The sequence below is a fragment of the Athalia rosae genome, chromosome 4 (genome assembly GCF_917208135.1).
Source record: "Athalia rosae chromosome 4, iyAthRosa1.1, whole genome shotgun sequence".
Lineage (NCBI taxonomy): Eukaryota > Metazoa > Arthropoda > Insecta > Hymenoptera > Athaliidae > Athalia > Athalia rosae.
This window is the reverse complement of record NC_064029.1, coordinates 5978592-5995896: the sequence shown is the minus strand read 5'-3', so window position 1 is coordinate 5995896 and position 17305 is coordinate 5978592. Positions and strand designations below refer to the sequence as shown.

The 17305-nt window shown below is 43.6% G+C and overlaps 1 protein-coding gene across 1 annotated transcript in view; it reads left to right on the top strand.

Moving 5' to 3' along the window:
- Positions 1-2960: 2960 nt before the first annotated feature.
- The window catches only part of LOC105692677 (PDZ and LIM domain protein Zasp), a 32899-nt gene continuing 18554 nt past the window's right edge, over positions 2961-17305 (top strand). The window contains exon 1 of the mRNA XM_048653756.1: positions 2961-3445. Coding sequence (XP_048509713.1) covers positions 3341-3445 — 105 coding nt within the window. The 5' untranslated portion in view covers positions 2961-3340. The remainder of the gene's footprint in view (positions 3446-17305) is intronic.

Below are 17305 nucleotides of genomic sequence, written 5' to 3'. Positions count from 1 at the left end.
AATAACGGCACCTAATTACGCTGTCCCATGGCATCTGAAGCCTGAAATCGAAAATTTATAAGGTCGAGAACGTATCGACGTGGTGGACTGAAAAAAAACCTTGGACATTTTTCTCGACAGCTTCTGTTTTTTTTTTTTGCAGTCAAGTGAAATGTCCTTTTTCTCGTGTACTCGAGCTTGTGATTGCAGCGTATACTTATAAGAAGTTCATTGAGTCCATCTTCGCCTTCCTACGCACCTATACGTAATCTATGTAGATATAGACACGTGTGCGAGAGCTGTTGATTTTGACGCGATATATTTAGACAGAAACTCCCCGGGGTTAATGACTACTGTCTGCTGATAATGAGTTTCTAGACGCGAACGCGGCCGTTTCTCAACTGGTTCCACGTCCCTGAAGCTCGTTTTACACGTTAGAAATTCAAGCGATCTAATATTTTAATCTTAAACCACGTAAGAACCCCCTGAAACAGATGTAGGATTTTCACTTTACCTGGAACAAAAACAAGGTGTGATGCAAAGGAAGATGGTTCGTCGGGGCAAACTGAAATCATTCCACTGATTATGAGCGAAATGTCCGGATGTGGTGGTTTTGCTGCAATTAATTGGAAACTTGCGCAAGTCAAAATGATCAGTAATGAAATGAACTTAAGAGTATTCAAAAAATTACTTTTAGCGATGGATTTGAATCGTCTGCACCGTAAAGTCACTCACTCGTTACACGTCTACTTGAGTTCAAGTTCCAGGGAATGTTGTAACGTTATCTTGACTCGGTTTACAAAGAGCGTACGATTCCCCGATTGAGTTTCGTGAATGATGACTTTGAATGTCATCCGAGAAATCGTGAAGCCAGCGTGAAAAAAAAAAATCATACGATTCAATCGGACTGGGCTATGCATTACGAGTGTATTGAATTAGAAACGTCGAGGAAAAAATATGACAGAGAACAAATAGTCCAAGTTTCAGGGAATTTTATTTCGATGGAATAACCGGCCTTAATTTCGTATTACGTACGTGCAGTGTGTTTGGTAATATTTGAACGGTTGAAGCGATGGTTGTTTTTCACTAGAAAACGCAAGGTACAGAGAGTGCACTGCTAGTTTTACGCGGTTATAATTTGCATACCGGTTCTTCAAACTTTCATCGTGTAAATTACAGTAAAAAGAAAAGCAAGTAATCGTGAGCATGTATACACGAGCCGGGGATATCCAAGGATGACGACAGAGTGGCTAATTCGATGTGTAAAAGACGATACACAAATTTTGATTTCAAACGCTTTCCAAGTTTCGCTTTTACGTTGTATGCGCGACGACTCATAGCTTGTACATAGAGAGTACGATTCGCATAATTGTATTACGAATTCACGTAGGCGAAAGTGCCGAAAGGCGAATGGCGAGGAGGTACAGTAATGCAGGGAATCGCGCGTTGACTCACTTTTATATGTCGTAGGATTCGCGAGTCGACGGTGACTCGACGTTGTTTCCGTTGTCCGGCATCGCGATAGGTATATTATACCTATGTATAAGTATAAGGTACGGTATAACGTACAGGTAATTTAGAGTCCCGCGAGAACAACCCGCGCTCTGCGATCTTGGCGTTGGCCCTCCACCCGTAACAATTCATGCAAAACGTGTGCTGTTGGAATGATTCACAAACTAGTTCACGTTCTCGTGACCGCTACGGGCGCGTTGAATGCAGACTGTTATCCGTGCTCCGCTGCAGCAGTCGCGCGCATGGACCAAAAATAAATATAAATAAAATGGAAAATGTAAAATACGGGAATAAGGGATATTATTACACTCTCGCGCCCGTCACGTATATTTCCACGTTCGTTAGGATCCAGAAGGGCGTGACCCATAATTTTTTTCGATGCCGCACGCGGCCGTTTCCCGAAAATAGAAAACCGAAAAAATGATTCATTGTCAGTCCCAATCAAGGGGCATTCGGAGATTCAGTTTTATCGAAAGTGGATACCACCTGGAAGATAGAATTCCTGATCAGGTTCACATTTTTCAATTCATTCCACTGATTTCTTGTTCCAGCGAGCTCTTCCACCCTTCTACTTCTCAGCGCTGTGAGATAGCGAATCAAAGACACGAAAGCTGTAAAAGTTAGCGGATTGTTTTTACAATCCAAGAAAACGGCGCACACAATTCTCTAGATTGTTCAGCGGCTCTGAACTGTCAACGGAAATTCAACGTCAAAGGCCTCGAGTTGCGGCCGCGGTGGCACCGCAATGACAACGTCGACCATGAGTTCCTTCGCTACCGCTTCAATTGCAGACCGTTGGCGGTAGGAATGATTTAATTTCCTGGTACGCAATTATCTTCTTATGCTACCGAGTCGTAGTATACGTATCGCGTTATCGTTAACGTTTTTTCCGCTACTTGCACCGCGGTAAACGCTTCGAAATACCGACAACTCTCATAATTGGTACAGCAATAACATCGGTGCACATAATCCGGTAGGCATGACCATAGAAATTCGGTCTGCGTAAAGAGGTATATTTTACGACTGGGCCCGCAGCGAAAACGCTGGGGGATCATTCAAACTCTTTCCGGTCTTTTGTCTGCCACGCACGGGGATTCCCATTAGGTGACACGAATGGTGCAGACATTTTTAATTACTCGTCGCTTCAGCTTAATGCTAGAGAATCTCATTTGTCAAATACACGATTTTCAAGAGCGAGGATCGAGTTATCGTCGATTGAGAATCGGGGATCGTCAATATTGAGGGTCTTCCACCGGCGTCTGCGGGCGAAGAGTTTGCGGACGATCTAGACGCCGAGTTGCACCGGCCGTGTTCATCCGGACGGCAAAGAAGAGCTGGAGGAAAATGCTGAGAATGCCGACGCTGGTGGATCGCCGACCTGGTCCCGGTAGATCCCAGTCAGAATTTCTTCGCGGTATAAAAGAGAACGCATGCGCGGTATACTCGCCGGTTTGGATAGCATGGAGAGAGCTCCTGCCCGAGTGACCAAACGGCAGAGTTTACTCCGGTTTTCGCGTTCCTCGAGAACATCGTCGCGGCGCTAGACACTCCCGATTTTATATAGTTATCGTAACGAACTTCGCGTCATTCGAATCAGAATTGTCACGGTATATATTTATAAACAAACAAGTAAAACAATCGTTGAATATCATCCCCTCATCTCGTTCCACAACGATTTAAATTCAAAATTAATCCCGCGCGTTGCATTTAAAGAGAAAATAATCTTATAATAATCAAGTATTTAATCATCGATCGATCGATTTTTTGACGATCGTTACTTTGCCTTTTTTTTTTTTTTTTAACTACGTTGTTGACACTAATTGGGATTTTCAATCAACAAGTTTGAGTGATGGCGCAGCTGATCAGCGTCAAGTTGTCAAGGTTTGATAATTCACCTTGGGGCTTTCGTCTTCAGGGTGGAAAGGATTTTGGAACACCTCTCGTAGTGCAGAAGGTCAGTCGCAACTTCGAGTCTTCTTATTTTTCTCACAACTTCAAATTCCTTTCATCCTATCCTCTTTCAAACTATTTTACAGCTCACTCAGAAGGCCGACGATTTTTTGACGTTTGTCATTAATCGAACGCGAATTTTCCCTTCTCCCACGATTCCATCGTCAGGCGGGCTCGCGCTTTGGTCAAAAATAGCGACGCGTCCACAAATCATATATCTCCGATACGAGAATAAAGACTAATAAAAAAAAATTTCACATGTGGAATCGAACATCGATATTGATCGGATGTCGTCATCCGTCGTTCCAAATATACCTTGGCAGTTTTCAAAATCGATGACCAGATCTTTTTTGACGATGCGGACCGAACGTATATGACAAATCCTTGGCTGCTCCGAATCGATCCAGATTTCAAAACTAGGTACGAACACGGCGGGCAATATCGTATTCGTTAGCGGTTCGCGTTTGTGCACATTGCATCATTGATTCCAAATGGAAATAAGCGCAATCATCAATTCGTATTGTTCGTTATATCGCCAATCAGTGGTGGACATCTGATATAGACATAGGCGAGCGTTTCAACAACGATTTTGTGTAACGTGATACGCGCTGCTTCATTTATATCTCGCGCTATAAGAACTGCGCGTGGCGGAATATACGTATACCCCGCAGCTTCTATCATCTCGAGAAAAGATCGGACCGTTCATCCTCGATTTTTTTTTTTTTTTTTTTTTTCAAGCAGAAATGCGGAGAGACAGAAGAGAAAAGCACATTCGAAACACAATCGTGGATTACATAATTGCATAAATAAATGCCAAATTTTACCTCAAACAACACGAATCGTTGCCAACTATTCTTTTTTTTTTTTTTCGTTCTTTAATTTTTCTGTTTATTACACCAGTTCGTGCCAAATTATCTAAGCAATTATATATTACATCTACGTGTACCTGTATAAGTGTGTTGTAACTAGACATTATATTGTTATACCATCAACCACGCGCGCATACCTTGTGTCGCGCATAAATTATTTACGTATTTTACGCGCTTCTTAGATTATTATAACCGTGGTCAGTCGTCGTTGTGACTAGAAGTGTAAAAATATTTCTCGACTGCGTTATATTTGCAAACCGTTTTATACTCTAGACGAGAGAATGCAGATGACTAATTATAAATATACCGTCGCGCATTGTTATGCGTGTATTCGAATAGCGTGAAAAATATTATAAATGTTTTTTAGTAAACAACTTATCTTTTTTTTTTTTTTCTTTTTTATCTTTTTTCTCTTTCGAGCTCATCCGAAAGTCTCATCTTCAAACAACAAACACCTCATTAGTCCAACACAGCTGATGATCGTAAAAAAATGATTACAGTGTCGTTGGATTAGATAGCTTAAATCTATTCGGTGTACCAATAGTATACGCGTATCCGTGAAAAAGAAAAAAAATATGGCGACCTCGAGCATTGTTATGGTTGGTTTTTCATTTCGTTTTTTTTTTTTTTTTTCATTTTTTTCTCAATACCATCATCCCAGCGAATAGGGCGCGCGAGTAGCGCAGTCCGAAAACATTCGCGAAATGTAATTTGAGTTAAATTATTTAGGCGGGCTAATGGCTATTTTGAGAAGGTGCCTTTGCGAAACACACACCAACCATCGTCATCGGCAGCAACATCAGCAGCGACGCGGAGCACCGCGACGCCGAACGACTCTCGCCCTCAGGCCTTCCTGTCTGAAGTCATTATAAAAATAAATTTACACTCGATTTTTCTAAAATTAACAATCATCCAGTACGGGTGCCGGTAACCACCCGAGCGTACTCCACGAGATCGATTCCTCATCTTTTGTTCAGTTTAGCGCCGATCGATTGATCGTAAATTTCGATCAAAGCACCGGAAAAATCCAAATACCTTGTTCGGCTGCAGGTGGCCGCGGAGCTATGTACAGATCACGTCGTTTACCACTCGCCGCTTTACTCGTACGGCGTGCATTTAACCTGACACAATTTCGGGGCGATGCTATTTCGAGATAGTGGAACAATTCTTTGGTGAAATTAGATCAATTGCTACCATTAATCACGATAAGAAGGAACCTTCTTCCCATTAATATTACAAACCAATGTCACCGCACAGGCGTGGTGGTGCACCTCCATCTGCTCTAGAGTGAGTCACGTTCGTAGTGCATAGTAAAACGTAGTAAATCGTATCTCCAACTTTAGGAAAAGCCAATTGAATACTTCGATTCATTTTGCTCTGAAAATCAGTTCAGGAAAAAATCAAATACTTGACCTATTCCATTTCTAATCACGTTCACATCCAGCGTTTTGCATCTGAGCAGATTTTTGGGAAAACTCGGAGGTCGTTTTTGTCCCAAAGTTCATCTTCATCCGCGATCAAATTATCTGGAGCTGCAGGGGCTGAAATTACGTAGGAAATTATTTTTTATCGCTTCGTTGAGTGGTCTAGCACATCAAGTGTACGCAGCTTGAGACAACAGCTTCTTGCTCAGAAAAAAAAGAAAGAAAAGAACGGAGCACGTAATTTACGTTCATCCGAAGAGACTTTGAGAATACACATTAGACGGTGTTACACCACATGACAACAATTTAATGTCCAGTTATCGCATAGCTGCCAAGGTGTTCTGGTTTCCAATGTCACCAGAGATATCGCGGCATCGGTTATTACAACGATAACCACCACTCGTACGGTGAATTCCTTCGTTTTTTTTTTTTCTTGGATAACGTTTGCGCCCTTCTTCAACGGAATGCTGAGTGGATAGAAAAATTTTCATCGCAGCAACGAGCACGCACGTTACTTTCGATGCATAGCCTTACCAGTTCACGCGTATAATTTTTAATAACGTACTTTGGAAATCATCAATGAAATTATTCATCTATAACCGAAGACACGTGTTCGAGATTTATTTATTTTTTCTTCGTCTAGCAATGATTCTACATCTGATTTCACTAAGGGTGATTGTGAGGTAGGATTCAGCGCCGAAAGCTCGAGCATTGAAAGCTACTATTTTAAAGGCCGATGGTGCGTAGCATCGAAAGTCGAAATCGACTCTAGTGCTACGATGCGTATCCCGGATCCTCCGTGAAACAAACGACTTGTTTTTTCCCTCCCTATGCTATAACGCACGCTGGAAGACGACTCTCAAGTCTCTGCTCCAAAACCACGCTGCAAGCGAGCCGATGAATTTATAACGAAAGATGCACGTGTTTGACGTATGACGTATCTATGGGCGTTAGAGGTTGCTTAAATCTTTTCGAAAGTCTTTCTAACGTATCACGTGTATGGATTAATAAATCAAACTTCAACGAATTATTTTTCTACTCGTACAAAATAACAGGGAGCACGTCGGACTATGGTTGAAAAAGTTGCATAGAAATTTATCGTCTATTTTCCAAGGATCTGACCTAAGAATTTTCGATTTCGCGAACCACCGGTACCGATATCCAGATGAGTCACAATTAAAATTCAAAAGTCATTCCTCTGCTGCGCCATTGTCTAAAATCAAATATCATAAATCGCAGATACTCCGCTAACAATGATCGTAATCAGTGATAAAGAAAATCTACGCAGTTATGATGTACATTTATAAAAGTGACGCATGCAAATTCTGCTTCGTAATGAATAAATAAAATATAACGCGACGATCGCGATGCACCGTAGACTGCGGGTCGCTGTGTAGTGTTGCGGTTTTCAAACATATACACACATGACATTCTAGTTGAAAAATTTTCAAACATTTGATTAGCCCGAACTCACACTGTTCCATTTACGCGCTCTTCTTCTGATGTCCGTGCAACTAATTTCGCACCGCTACACACGCGTATGATACATATGTATACATAACGTATTGTCATCATCTGACTTTGCTCCTTGAGCCAAGAGAATGCAAATATAACTGCAATCGTCGGGGTTGACATTCACGTGCACATAAGTGTAACGTATGTACATATATGTGTGACTAAAAGTGCGAAGTGCGCAAAATTCTTTCCGCTCGTCAAGCTTTTCGAGCGACAATAACGCGAGCCAGTTTTACGATCCGTCCGAAAAAATGGATGCGGTATACGGCACGTGAAATTTCGTCGAATGTATAAAAGAAATTATTTTTAAACGTTCGAAAATTGGAACGCCCTTGAACTTCGATGCAAGAATGTAACGAAGCATCGTGTATATGAGTGATAAATACACGCGAATATATATCTTCAACCGGAAACTGGCTAATTACGTCATTTTATATGGAGCACGCGTCTGACCATATAATCTCTCGTTTATTATTATACTTGTGCGGTGTCAAAATGCAACGCGGTAAAATAACGTTATGTAAAATGACTCTATTAACTTCGATGTATGTATTTTTTTTGCACAGTTCTCGTCACGCGCACACGTACTGTTATAATATAAAACACGTCGCTGACCGACGTGACTTCTGATCTCGAAACGATAACCGGTATCTCGAATTCAATTGCGATTCGATCGCTTTACCGCACGAGTGACACGATGAATAAAATTAACAGCAAATTTATTACAATCTTCAGCGGACGACGATCTGCGTTTCGGACTCGCCACGCCCGCCGCAAACGCAACGCGATATTATCGAAGTACGCTTAAAAAAAAGTAGCTCACGCGATCGACGGCTACATCTTTTTCGTCAATGACGTCACCGATGAACCGACGATGACGTTTTCGGTAGCGGGGCCAACGTAACGACAATTAGCAGCGTCCGGATGACGAGCGAGGTCCTCTCGCCTAAATCCGTTCGCTCTCATCCGCGGTGAGCGAAGGGCGCTTGCGATAGGCATACCTTTTCCGCACCCTTGGATTTGGCGGTCGCGGGTATAAAATTTTACCGTCTAATAGCCGGTGAGCTAAGATCGTCGGATGTGTGGCGGGGTGTTTCGATGCGTGGGCGTGTTGGCGAACGGTCAGAACGGGAGGCCTTTGCGTAGGAAGTCGCGAGGCGATCGGAGGGATTGCGTGAGCTTCGAGTGCACACGGTACGAATATAACCCGCCACCGACTCACGAGCGCGTATACTTTGCGGTGAGGAGCGCCGAGCTAACACCGGCGTAACGTTGGTTCTTACATGTACGTACGCGTACCAGTGGCGTAACTTTGTAGTTTTGGCCAGGGCCCCAGGGTTACGAGCGAACGGTAAATCAACGCGATTACTACCGAGATACGTTCTTCCAACAATAACAGAGGGACGCCGATCGAAGCGGAAATCGCAATCCCTTCGCCGGATCGCGATCCGAGAACTCCTTGGCTTCCAATTTCCGGATCGAAAAATGTCCTTTGAGCCTGCCGATTTCTGTTTTTTTTTTTTTTTTTTTTTTTCGCCTAAAAATATTTGCCAGAAATCGTTGAGCTACTTCAACAGCTGACGTCGATCGACGTCCGTTTTATCGTTAGGGAGTTCGTACGTAGGTATCGTTGCGTTTGCATCGGTGGGAGAAGATTTTAGGTCGCGGAGCGGTGTTCACCGCAGCGGAATAACGATCGACGGAACGAAGGAAGGAGAGGACTCGCCGCGTCTTTTTGATCAGCTCCGAGCAATTTGTACCGGTTAACCTGCAGCAGCGGTGGTTATATCAAACCGAATCAGTGGTCAGAAGAAGATCAATTAGTTCACGTCTCATTTGCCCCGGTATCGTACGCGACCGTCAGACGTCCGCCGTTGCGCGCACCGCTATAAAGTATGCACCGATAAATGCAGCGTATTATATTATACTGCATTATACCTGTTGGAGGATATGATATAAATGTGAGCTTACGCTCGAGCGATCTAATAAAATTAATCAACCAATTCATTGAACAGTCCATTAAATCGTTCAACGAAGATGAAACGCAGCAGCGTGGCTTTGTGGATAGGTATACAATATACAGCGAAGACGAACCGATCGCTCGATTAGAAGCGATCGGCGGTACAGATACGTTCCTCAATTTTTTTTTTTTTTTTTTTACTCTCCTTCGGACGACGATGTAACATTTTTTTGTCGCCAGTTTTTTCCGCCCCTGTTTCCGGGGCTGCCCCTCTTCCTCTTGTAGATATTCGTTGAGGCTGTCCGCTGTTGCAACCCCGGCTCGCCTCGCAGCGATGGTTGGTATTAATAGAGGCTACGAAGGCCTGGTGCCGACCGACAAAGCTTACTCTCGCGGATATAAAAATATCGCTTTTATTCCGTCCACCATCTTTGAATCACTCTCTCCTATAAAACGAGCAGTGAGATCGTCAGAAAACCGAACGTGAAAACTTTATTCTTTCAATTAATTTCCAAGTTTTTCTCACCGTTTCTTTCATGAACAATTTTCAACAAAGAAATTCACTGCGCACGTAGATCAAGACGTTTTCTTTGAACAAAAACTATGGATTTGCGATTTTTCGATTCTTTGCAGGGAAATTTTGACGTCCGCACACGGGTTTGTGAGTCGGAGAGAATAAGAATAAAAAGGGAAAAAAATGTGTAAACTGAACGCAATCGGGACGGGCAGGTGTGGGAATTATGCCAACTGGCTCACTTTATATCCGTGACGTTTGATGCTGAATTCGCTTTCCTATAATCAACGCGTAGGGAAAGAGATTCGCGGTGGATTCAGATGTTAGTATAATAAACTAGTTGTAACGCGACACCGCAAATATCGCGTCGCCGACTTTCCGATTCGCCGTTATAACGCACCTACGGTTACGATGCACTGCGTGCACGGTATAGAGTCCGTGTAAACGATGCGTTTTATTATCATTATCCAATCCTTCCTTTTTTCTTCCTCTTCTTCTTCTTCTTCTTGTTATCGCAGTCAAATATAAACTTTGAAAAATATCTTCGCAATGCGTCGCACGGAGCGAAAAAGATTAGTAGAACAAATATTCAGCTTGTAGTTATAACGATTTTGCAGGAAACCATAATAATAATATTAATAACAATAATATATGGTATACACACGCGTACGGGGTTTCAGAAATATTTACGTTACACGGTGCACCGCGAGCCGGTATCGAAGTCGTACGATGATGGCAGCTGCCGTTCCGCTGCTCTTCGGACGGAGCAAAGTCTTGTGTAAATAATCGATGACTATTACTCTATGGATCTGACGCAGATCGGAATTACGCTTAGCTCTTCTCGATACAGAGTTACGAAGTCTCCGCGGAATCCGAAGACCCGCAAAATTTATATTCAACGAAACGAAAAATAGGCAGCGTTTTTACTCTCCGCGACGCACCGTCACACCCACCTGAATTCTGTATCGGAACGAATCCGTTGGATGATAATTTTTTTTCAACGTCCGCCGGATTTGAATAACGTGGTGCATCGTGTCGTCTGAAACTGCGGCAGAATTTTAGTAGTTCGTACTCGTAATATATATACCTATATACGTACCGGTGTACGCGTACCACCCCGACGCGCAACGAACGCGATTACAGGCCTTCAACCCGTAATTATTGTTTATTACACTCCGTGATCCTCGGAAGACCTACTCCAAGGCCGCATTATTATATTACCCGTGAAAGTTGTCGCCTTATTTATAGTGTACATGTCGTACGGGGAGAGTAAAGGAGAATAAAAGTGGTGAACCCGCGGCGGCACGCGCGCTTACTCTCCTCCACTTCTTGCGTCGCAGCTGACTATTGTAAGAAGAACAGAAGCGTCGGGACGCCCGGAATTACGCCTCAAAATCCGCGCTACCTCCTTCGCAGCAATTACGCCGTCTATCGTTACTTTATAAGCTCGTCCGCCAGCGCGTCCGCATTGTACGTTGTCCGTCTTTCGCGAGGAAGAAATTTTCTCAATGATACGCGATAATTAAATGAACGGTTCAAATAATCCGTGCAGAAAGTTTTACAGCAGAAAATACGACTCGGTCTCGGAGTAGATGGGCGTGCAGGTTTGGCGATGGCGAGCTTTTTTCCCCCCCCCCCCCCCCTCCCCGCTTCGTGGTCCTTTTTCTCTTTTCTGCACTAAATATATTTCTGCTTCGATATTTCGAAGAAGAAATTCCTCGGCTGTATAGATTTTCAGGACGCAGGTATCCCCGTAATACACGAAACGACCGAGGGCGTTCGTTCGGTCGAAGGAAACCAATCTGCTCGTTGCAAAGGATCATTAATTATTACGGGCCGAACAATTTCGCCGTTCCCAAAAAAAAAAAAAAAAATGAGAGAAAAACAACAAAAAAAAAAATATCGCAAGAATAAAAGACGTCGCCCGTGTTGCATCGTATTATTTTCTCTTATATACTATCGCGACGGTACGTGGGCGGGTGACAACTGCGGAGCGGTAAATAAATATTTATTACAACAACATCAGGTGCTCGAAGAGCGCGCGCGAGGGGGTGTCCGTTAAAAATTCTTTTGTTCCCCAAAAAATTTTACCTTTTTTTCTCTCTTCTTTGTTTCTCGCGAATTTCTCTTATCGCTTGTTCGGAACTATGAGACGGCGTCGTTCGGATGCCCGACAGTTAAACTACATTCCTACGTCCTCGCAGCTGCAAAGCTCGCCAAAACTTATCGCCGCGTTGCCCGTTGCCGCTGTTCATATTATCATTGTTCGGGATACAAAATTTCACACTCACTCGGCAGCTTTGTGGGCAAAAGATGAGGTCACCGATCGCCGAAGTACCATAGGCATAGGCAGCGCAGCAGCAGCAGCAGCTACAGCAACATCGACTACTACTGACTGACTCGACGACGCCTGAAAATTGTCGGCGCCGTACGGCAAACTATACCCACTTCGTTGTGTCAACTAACAGAGATCCCTCGAAATATGAATCACATTTCGAGAAAAACGTACGTTGTTCCCTAGGGCGTTATACTTGCGTACGTAAATACTTTGTGTACACACACGTACGGGCGTATACGCGGGGCGGCGGGATGTCCAACGCAGAGGAGATTCTAGCGGCTATAGCGTCGTTTCCGAGTACAACGATGCCGAGACGAAGCGACGTTTGTAAATCCTATGACGAGATAACGACGTGATTACATGACGATAATGTACGTGAAAAACGTTCGAATCTCTATGATATATATATAAGTGTACACGTACAACGAAACACCACTGTTTCCCGCAACGTTACCAAACAATCGTCGATGGAATGTTATTCTTCCGAGTCGAATAATACACGAGATGAGATCACTGATCACCTTGGCCCCCCCGGATAAGACGGATAAGATCTGCGTGACAGACGATATATATGTTCGAACGTCGCCGACGAGACGTACCCGACGTAGATTATATTCGGATACAGGAATCGAAACCCTCGTCCCGCTACGTTGCGGATTATGTAGGATGATGAAAAAATTAACAACGGAATAGACGAGCGTTGGTGATTAATTGTAAAGGAATGAAAAATTTTTCGTCGGATGATTTCTTTTTTTTTTTTTCTTACAACAGCGCAAAGGCGGGGCGGAATTAAATCTCAAAAATCGAATGATTTCTACGGAGCGGCACACACTGCAATTGTGACGAGCACACGTGCGACATGATAATACGTATGCATGCATTCGTATAAGAATCGTCTTTATCGGAGTTAAATCGAATGAGAATATAATAGGTATGGTAATGGGCTTGGAATTTATATTACATCGTTGGACCTTTGTGACCAGGCGTTAGTCATACGCGCTGCGAGGGGAATTATAGGCGCATACGTATTATGTGCACCGTGTGCAGGCGTGTCTTTGGTGTAACCGATTCTTTCCGTCTCTCTTCGCCAAAGGTATTATATACAGGAAGTTCGAATATCCGGAGGAACCGAATGAAATCGTCAGAATTCGCGGAACGTGAATTACAAGAATTTTATACGCGGAGGGAGCCTGCATCTGGTTCCCGTCAACCGCTGGATTTTTACCTCTTATTTTTTTTACCATGAATAATCAATGCGGAGTAATCGTCGAAAAATCATTCGCGTCGCGCGAGGCTGCTGCTTGTTTGGATTCCGCGACTAAAAGAAAAAAAATGAAAAAGAAAAATCGAACCGACGATTGGAAAAAAATTGACATCGTAAGCCCGACGAGACCGAAGCGAAAGTCTAATTTATCGTACTAACAAATTTAACGCGGCTAATTTGCCAGCTAAAATTTATGTATGTTTATAAAATTATTCGAAACGACGCGTTGCAGTTCGGTGTGCATAAAGTGACGTCAGCGGTTCGAATTTGCGAGACGGCATCAGCTCTCTGAAACGCCTCTTATCTTTAAAATACGTACGCGTATAATACGGGCGTACCGTGTACTTACGTATTACACGCTAGAGTGTTTTAATACACTCGGCACTCTGTGCCGCAAATATATTCATCGAGCATCACGCGCGATCTCATCCTCGAATACGTGTTCGCCCCGTCGCGTGTTTGTCTTCTCGATATTGTTTGCGGGAAACAAATTTTTTCTACATCTATCTGCGAAAAGGAATATTTTTTTACACGCGTCGCGTTTTACTCTTCTTCGACTCTCGCTTGTATTCAAATTACACTTTCACGTGTGCGCACGTCTTACGCACCGTTGAGATAGCATCGGATGAAATAAAACGCGGAGCTTTCGAGCGTCGAGTAATTTTTCTCAGAACCAATTACGACGATGATGACGACGGTGATTACGGTACTCCGAGTTATTCATGATCGGACGACGTCCCCCGCGATCGATGAGCCTACAGGAAATGATCTTTAATGAATTTTGACAAGGTGTGCAGATGCTTTTATCTGTATTATAGATCTAATACGTGGTCACGCTCTTCGAACGCGCGTACATCGAATCGTTTACGGGCGGTTGTGATATAAATCGATTATACACCCGTGTATAATAAAGTTGATTCGATAATGCGGTGATAATTATCGTCCGATAGTCTAACTCGTTGATTAATTTCAAATATAATATACGCGCGCGTACGAAACTCCGATGATTTATATTCACATTCGAAATAATTGTACAACAATTTTCGTTATTTCTTTTTGTTTTATTTATTTATTTTTTTTTCTTATAAATAATCGTGACGTGGAAGGGGGATGTAGCGTTATTATATCGTGCGAGAGATTAATTAAGTCCTTTAATGACGTGAACCATTAACAAATGCCTCGGAGCGAAATCGGCCTTCGGAGAAAAGGTCTTCACTTTGCCGGCTCGCATTTATAGAGTAGCGTATATAAGTATGTGTAACCTTATCGCGAAAGTGGAACGCGAAAATACATCGCAGTACATGCCGGAATGAAGGAATTTCAGATATACATAGGTGTACGATATTTTCTACCTTCTTCTTCTTCCAGTCGTATGACATATTCTCCGAATATTTTCAACATCGATCGACGGGATTGGGATCATAAACATCGTGAGCGAACGTCTAGAAAAACAGGGTGCATAATATATACCTGAGTATGACGATATCGTATTGTGATGTGATCGAAAAGAATTCCGATCCAAAATCCCGAGGATATACGTCACTTCTGCCTCTTCCAGGACCAGGAGTCTAGTTCCGAGATTTTCAAGAACACGGATCACCTGCAAAAGTTCTGATTTAATACGAGCAAAAATGTTCAACTTTCGATAAACCTTTCTTGAGATCATTCTCCAATTCGTGAGAAGTGCAGGAGTCCGTTGTGAAGAAGACTTCAAGGGTGGACCTCGCGGAGGAACACACCTTGTCGGCGACAGTATTTCACGCGTGGGTTGTTCACGAGTCGAAAAAAGAGAAAAAAGAGAAAAAAGAGAGAAAAAAAAAGAAGAAAAAGGACATTACAGTAGGTCGTCGTTCCGTTCGCCCAACGAACTTTGGATTTTTTAACCTCGTCGGTCGGGCTGCTGCAGAGTTTGGGAACGCATTCCGCGTGGTGGCCCAGAGGTGAAAGAAGAAGACGAAGAAGACGAAGAAGAAATAGGAGGAGGAGGAGGAGGCGGAGGAAAGGAAGCGTGGCGAGGGGGACCATCTCTGATAACCCGCTCATCGGAATGCGCACCAACCTAATACCTCGTCTGACTCCTTGGAGTGCATATAATAAGAAGTTATTTTTAGACCGGTCCATGGTTATTTTTAGAACCTTCCTCGGTTCCAAGTTCAACCCTGACTCGGCTACGTCATCGCTAAGGCAACGCAATCGTTACACACGCACAGCCGTCTTATGTAAAGACGCGACAGAACCAAACAACGTGTATCCGGGTCTTCCGGAATTTCGTTATAATAGCGTAGATCAATAACGAAGAAACTTTGTCCCGTCGCCTCAGCCCATCGATCATTTTTTCAGATTTTCGAAAACGTAATCACCGATCTCACGGGGCGAAGAACCGTTGCCCGGCTGCTGCACATGATACAAATGCGTGCGGAAGCTAATCGATATTTTATCAAATTTTTCCCCACATGACTGCGAGCAGGAATTTCGTCGTTTGCGTCCGCCGCGATCGCGCGGTCCGAAGAATTTTAAAAACTCATCGAAAAATTTCGTCCAGTAGTTTCACTCCGGTCACTAAAAGTACCGTTATCGTATTACGTCAACGGTCGAAGACTAATGATCGGAAATATTGTGCGGCGATAAAATTTTACGACTCACTACTCATGCCGTATATTGTTCGGTCTGTTTCCAAATATACGGAAGACGATACACCTACTTCGTGTTACGCAAACAGACGAGAAAACCCGTTAAAAGATTCTCCATATTAGCATCTAATGTCCGTCCGGTTATCGCTCCGGAGGTAAAGCACACAAAACTAACGACGATAAATAACCAAACAAACAAACAATCCGACAACTGTCTCGGAATATCACGAGGCTACAGAAAGCACACCGCCTCCGTTCAAGCCGCGGTCTTGTAGTTATCTTATTTTCTTTTTTTCGCTTCTGTTTAATCGGGAGATTAAGAGTGCGTGGGTGGTAAAGTCGATTCGATAAAAGACGCTCTGTGGAGTCTGTCTTCGCTCTAAATTCGAAGGGGGGATTTTTCTCGTACGGGGTGTACACACGCAAGTGTTTTCGGAAGTGCGGATGGAAATAAAACTTTCTTTCCTCGGAAATCCATCAGCCTCTTGGAAGCTGTAAGCTACGTTGAGGTCTCGGGTGGATGCTACGAATATACTATACGAATTGAAAATAGGCGCCAGAACGAATCGGTCGACTCCGAAACTCAAAGTGTCGCGTTACACGCCCGTGAACACTGACGTAACTACTCTTCGGGCACAAGCTATTTGCGGCCCTTGCCGTAAATTCATCCTTCATCCCAAATTCACCGGCTGCACGAAATTCACACACACACGCACACGCAACCGGACTATCCGGTCGTACGATCGAAACGCCGAGTGAAAAGCGAATGGTTTTCTCTTACCGCACAGCATAGGCCTCTGAGGAGATTCTTTTCTTCGACGGAGAACGAAAAGTTGGCGATAATAAAATGCTAGCAAGTAGGAGAGAAGAAGTATCGCGTACCTCTGGATATTAATCGGTCGGTGAAGACGTGGGGAAAACACTACGCTGAGTGCAAATGACGCGTGAAATTGCGTTCGACGAGTTTCAGAGGTCCGGCCGGATCCGTTCGTGGAGAAGAAACTAGAGCGAAGGTCGAGCGTGAACCAGGAATAAGAAAAATGTATCGTACGGGAAAATATCGGAATTCAAAATGCCCGAGGTTATTACATAGCGATGAGTATAGTGGCATAGCGCAAAGGTCAGTATGCCGTCGCAACCTTCTTTTCTATTTCAATCCCGCATCCGCGGACGAAGGGAGGATCTGAAATTTATCGCCGCGTCACTTTTGCCGGAGGATTTACTTTTTTTTTTACTTTTTCGATCTCGCCGAAAAATCGGCCGGGTATCCAGGGCAATTACTGGCAACGTGAGACATTATACGATCGCGGATGATCTCGATCGCGATAAACTTTCGAATTATTTCGCAAT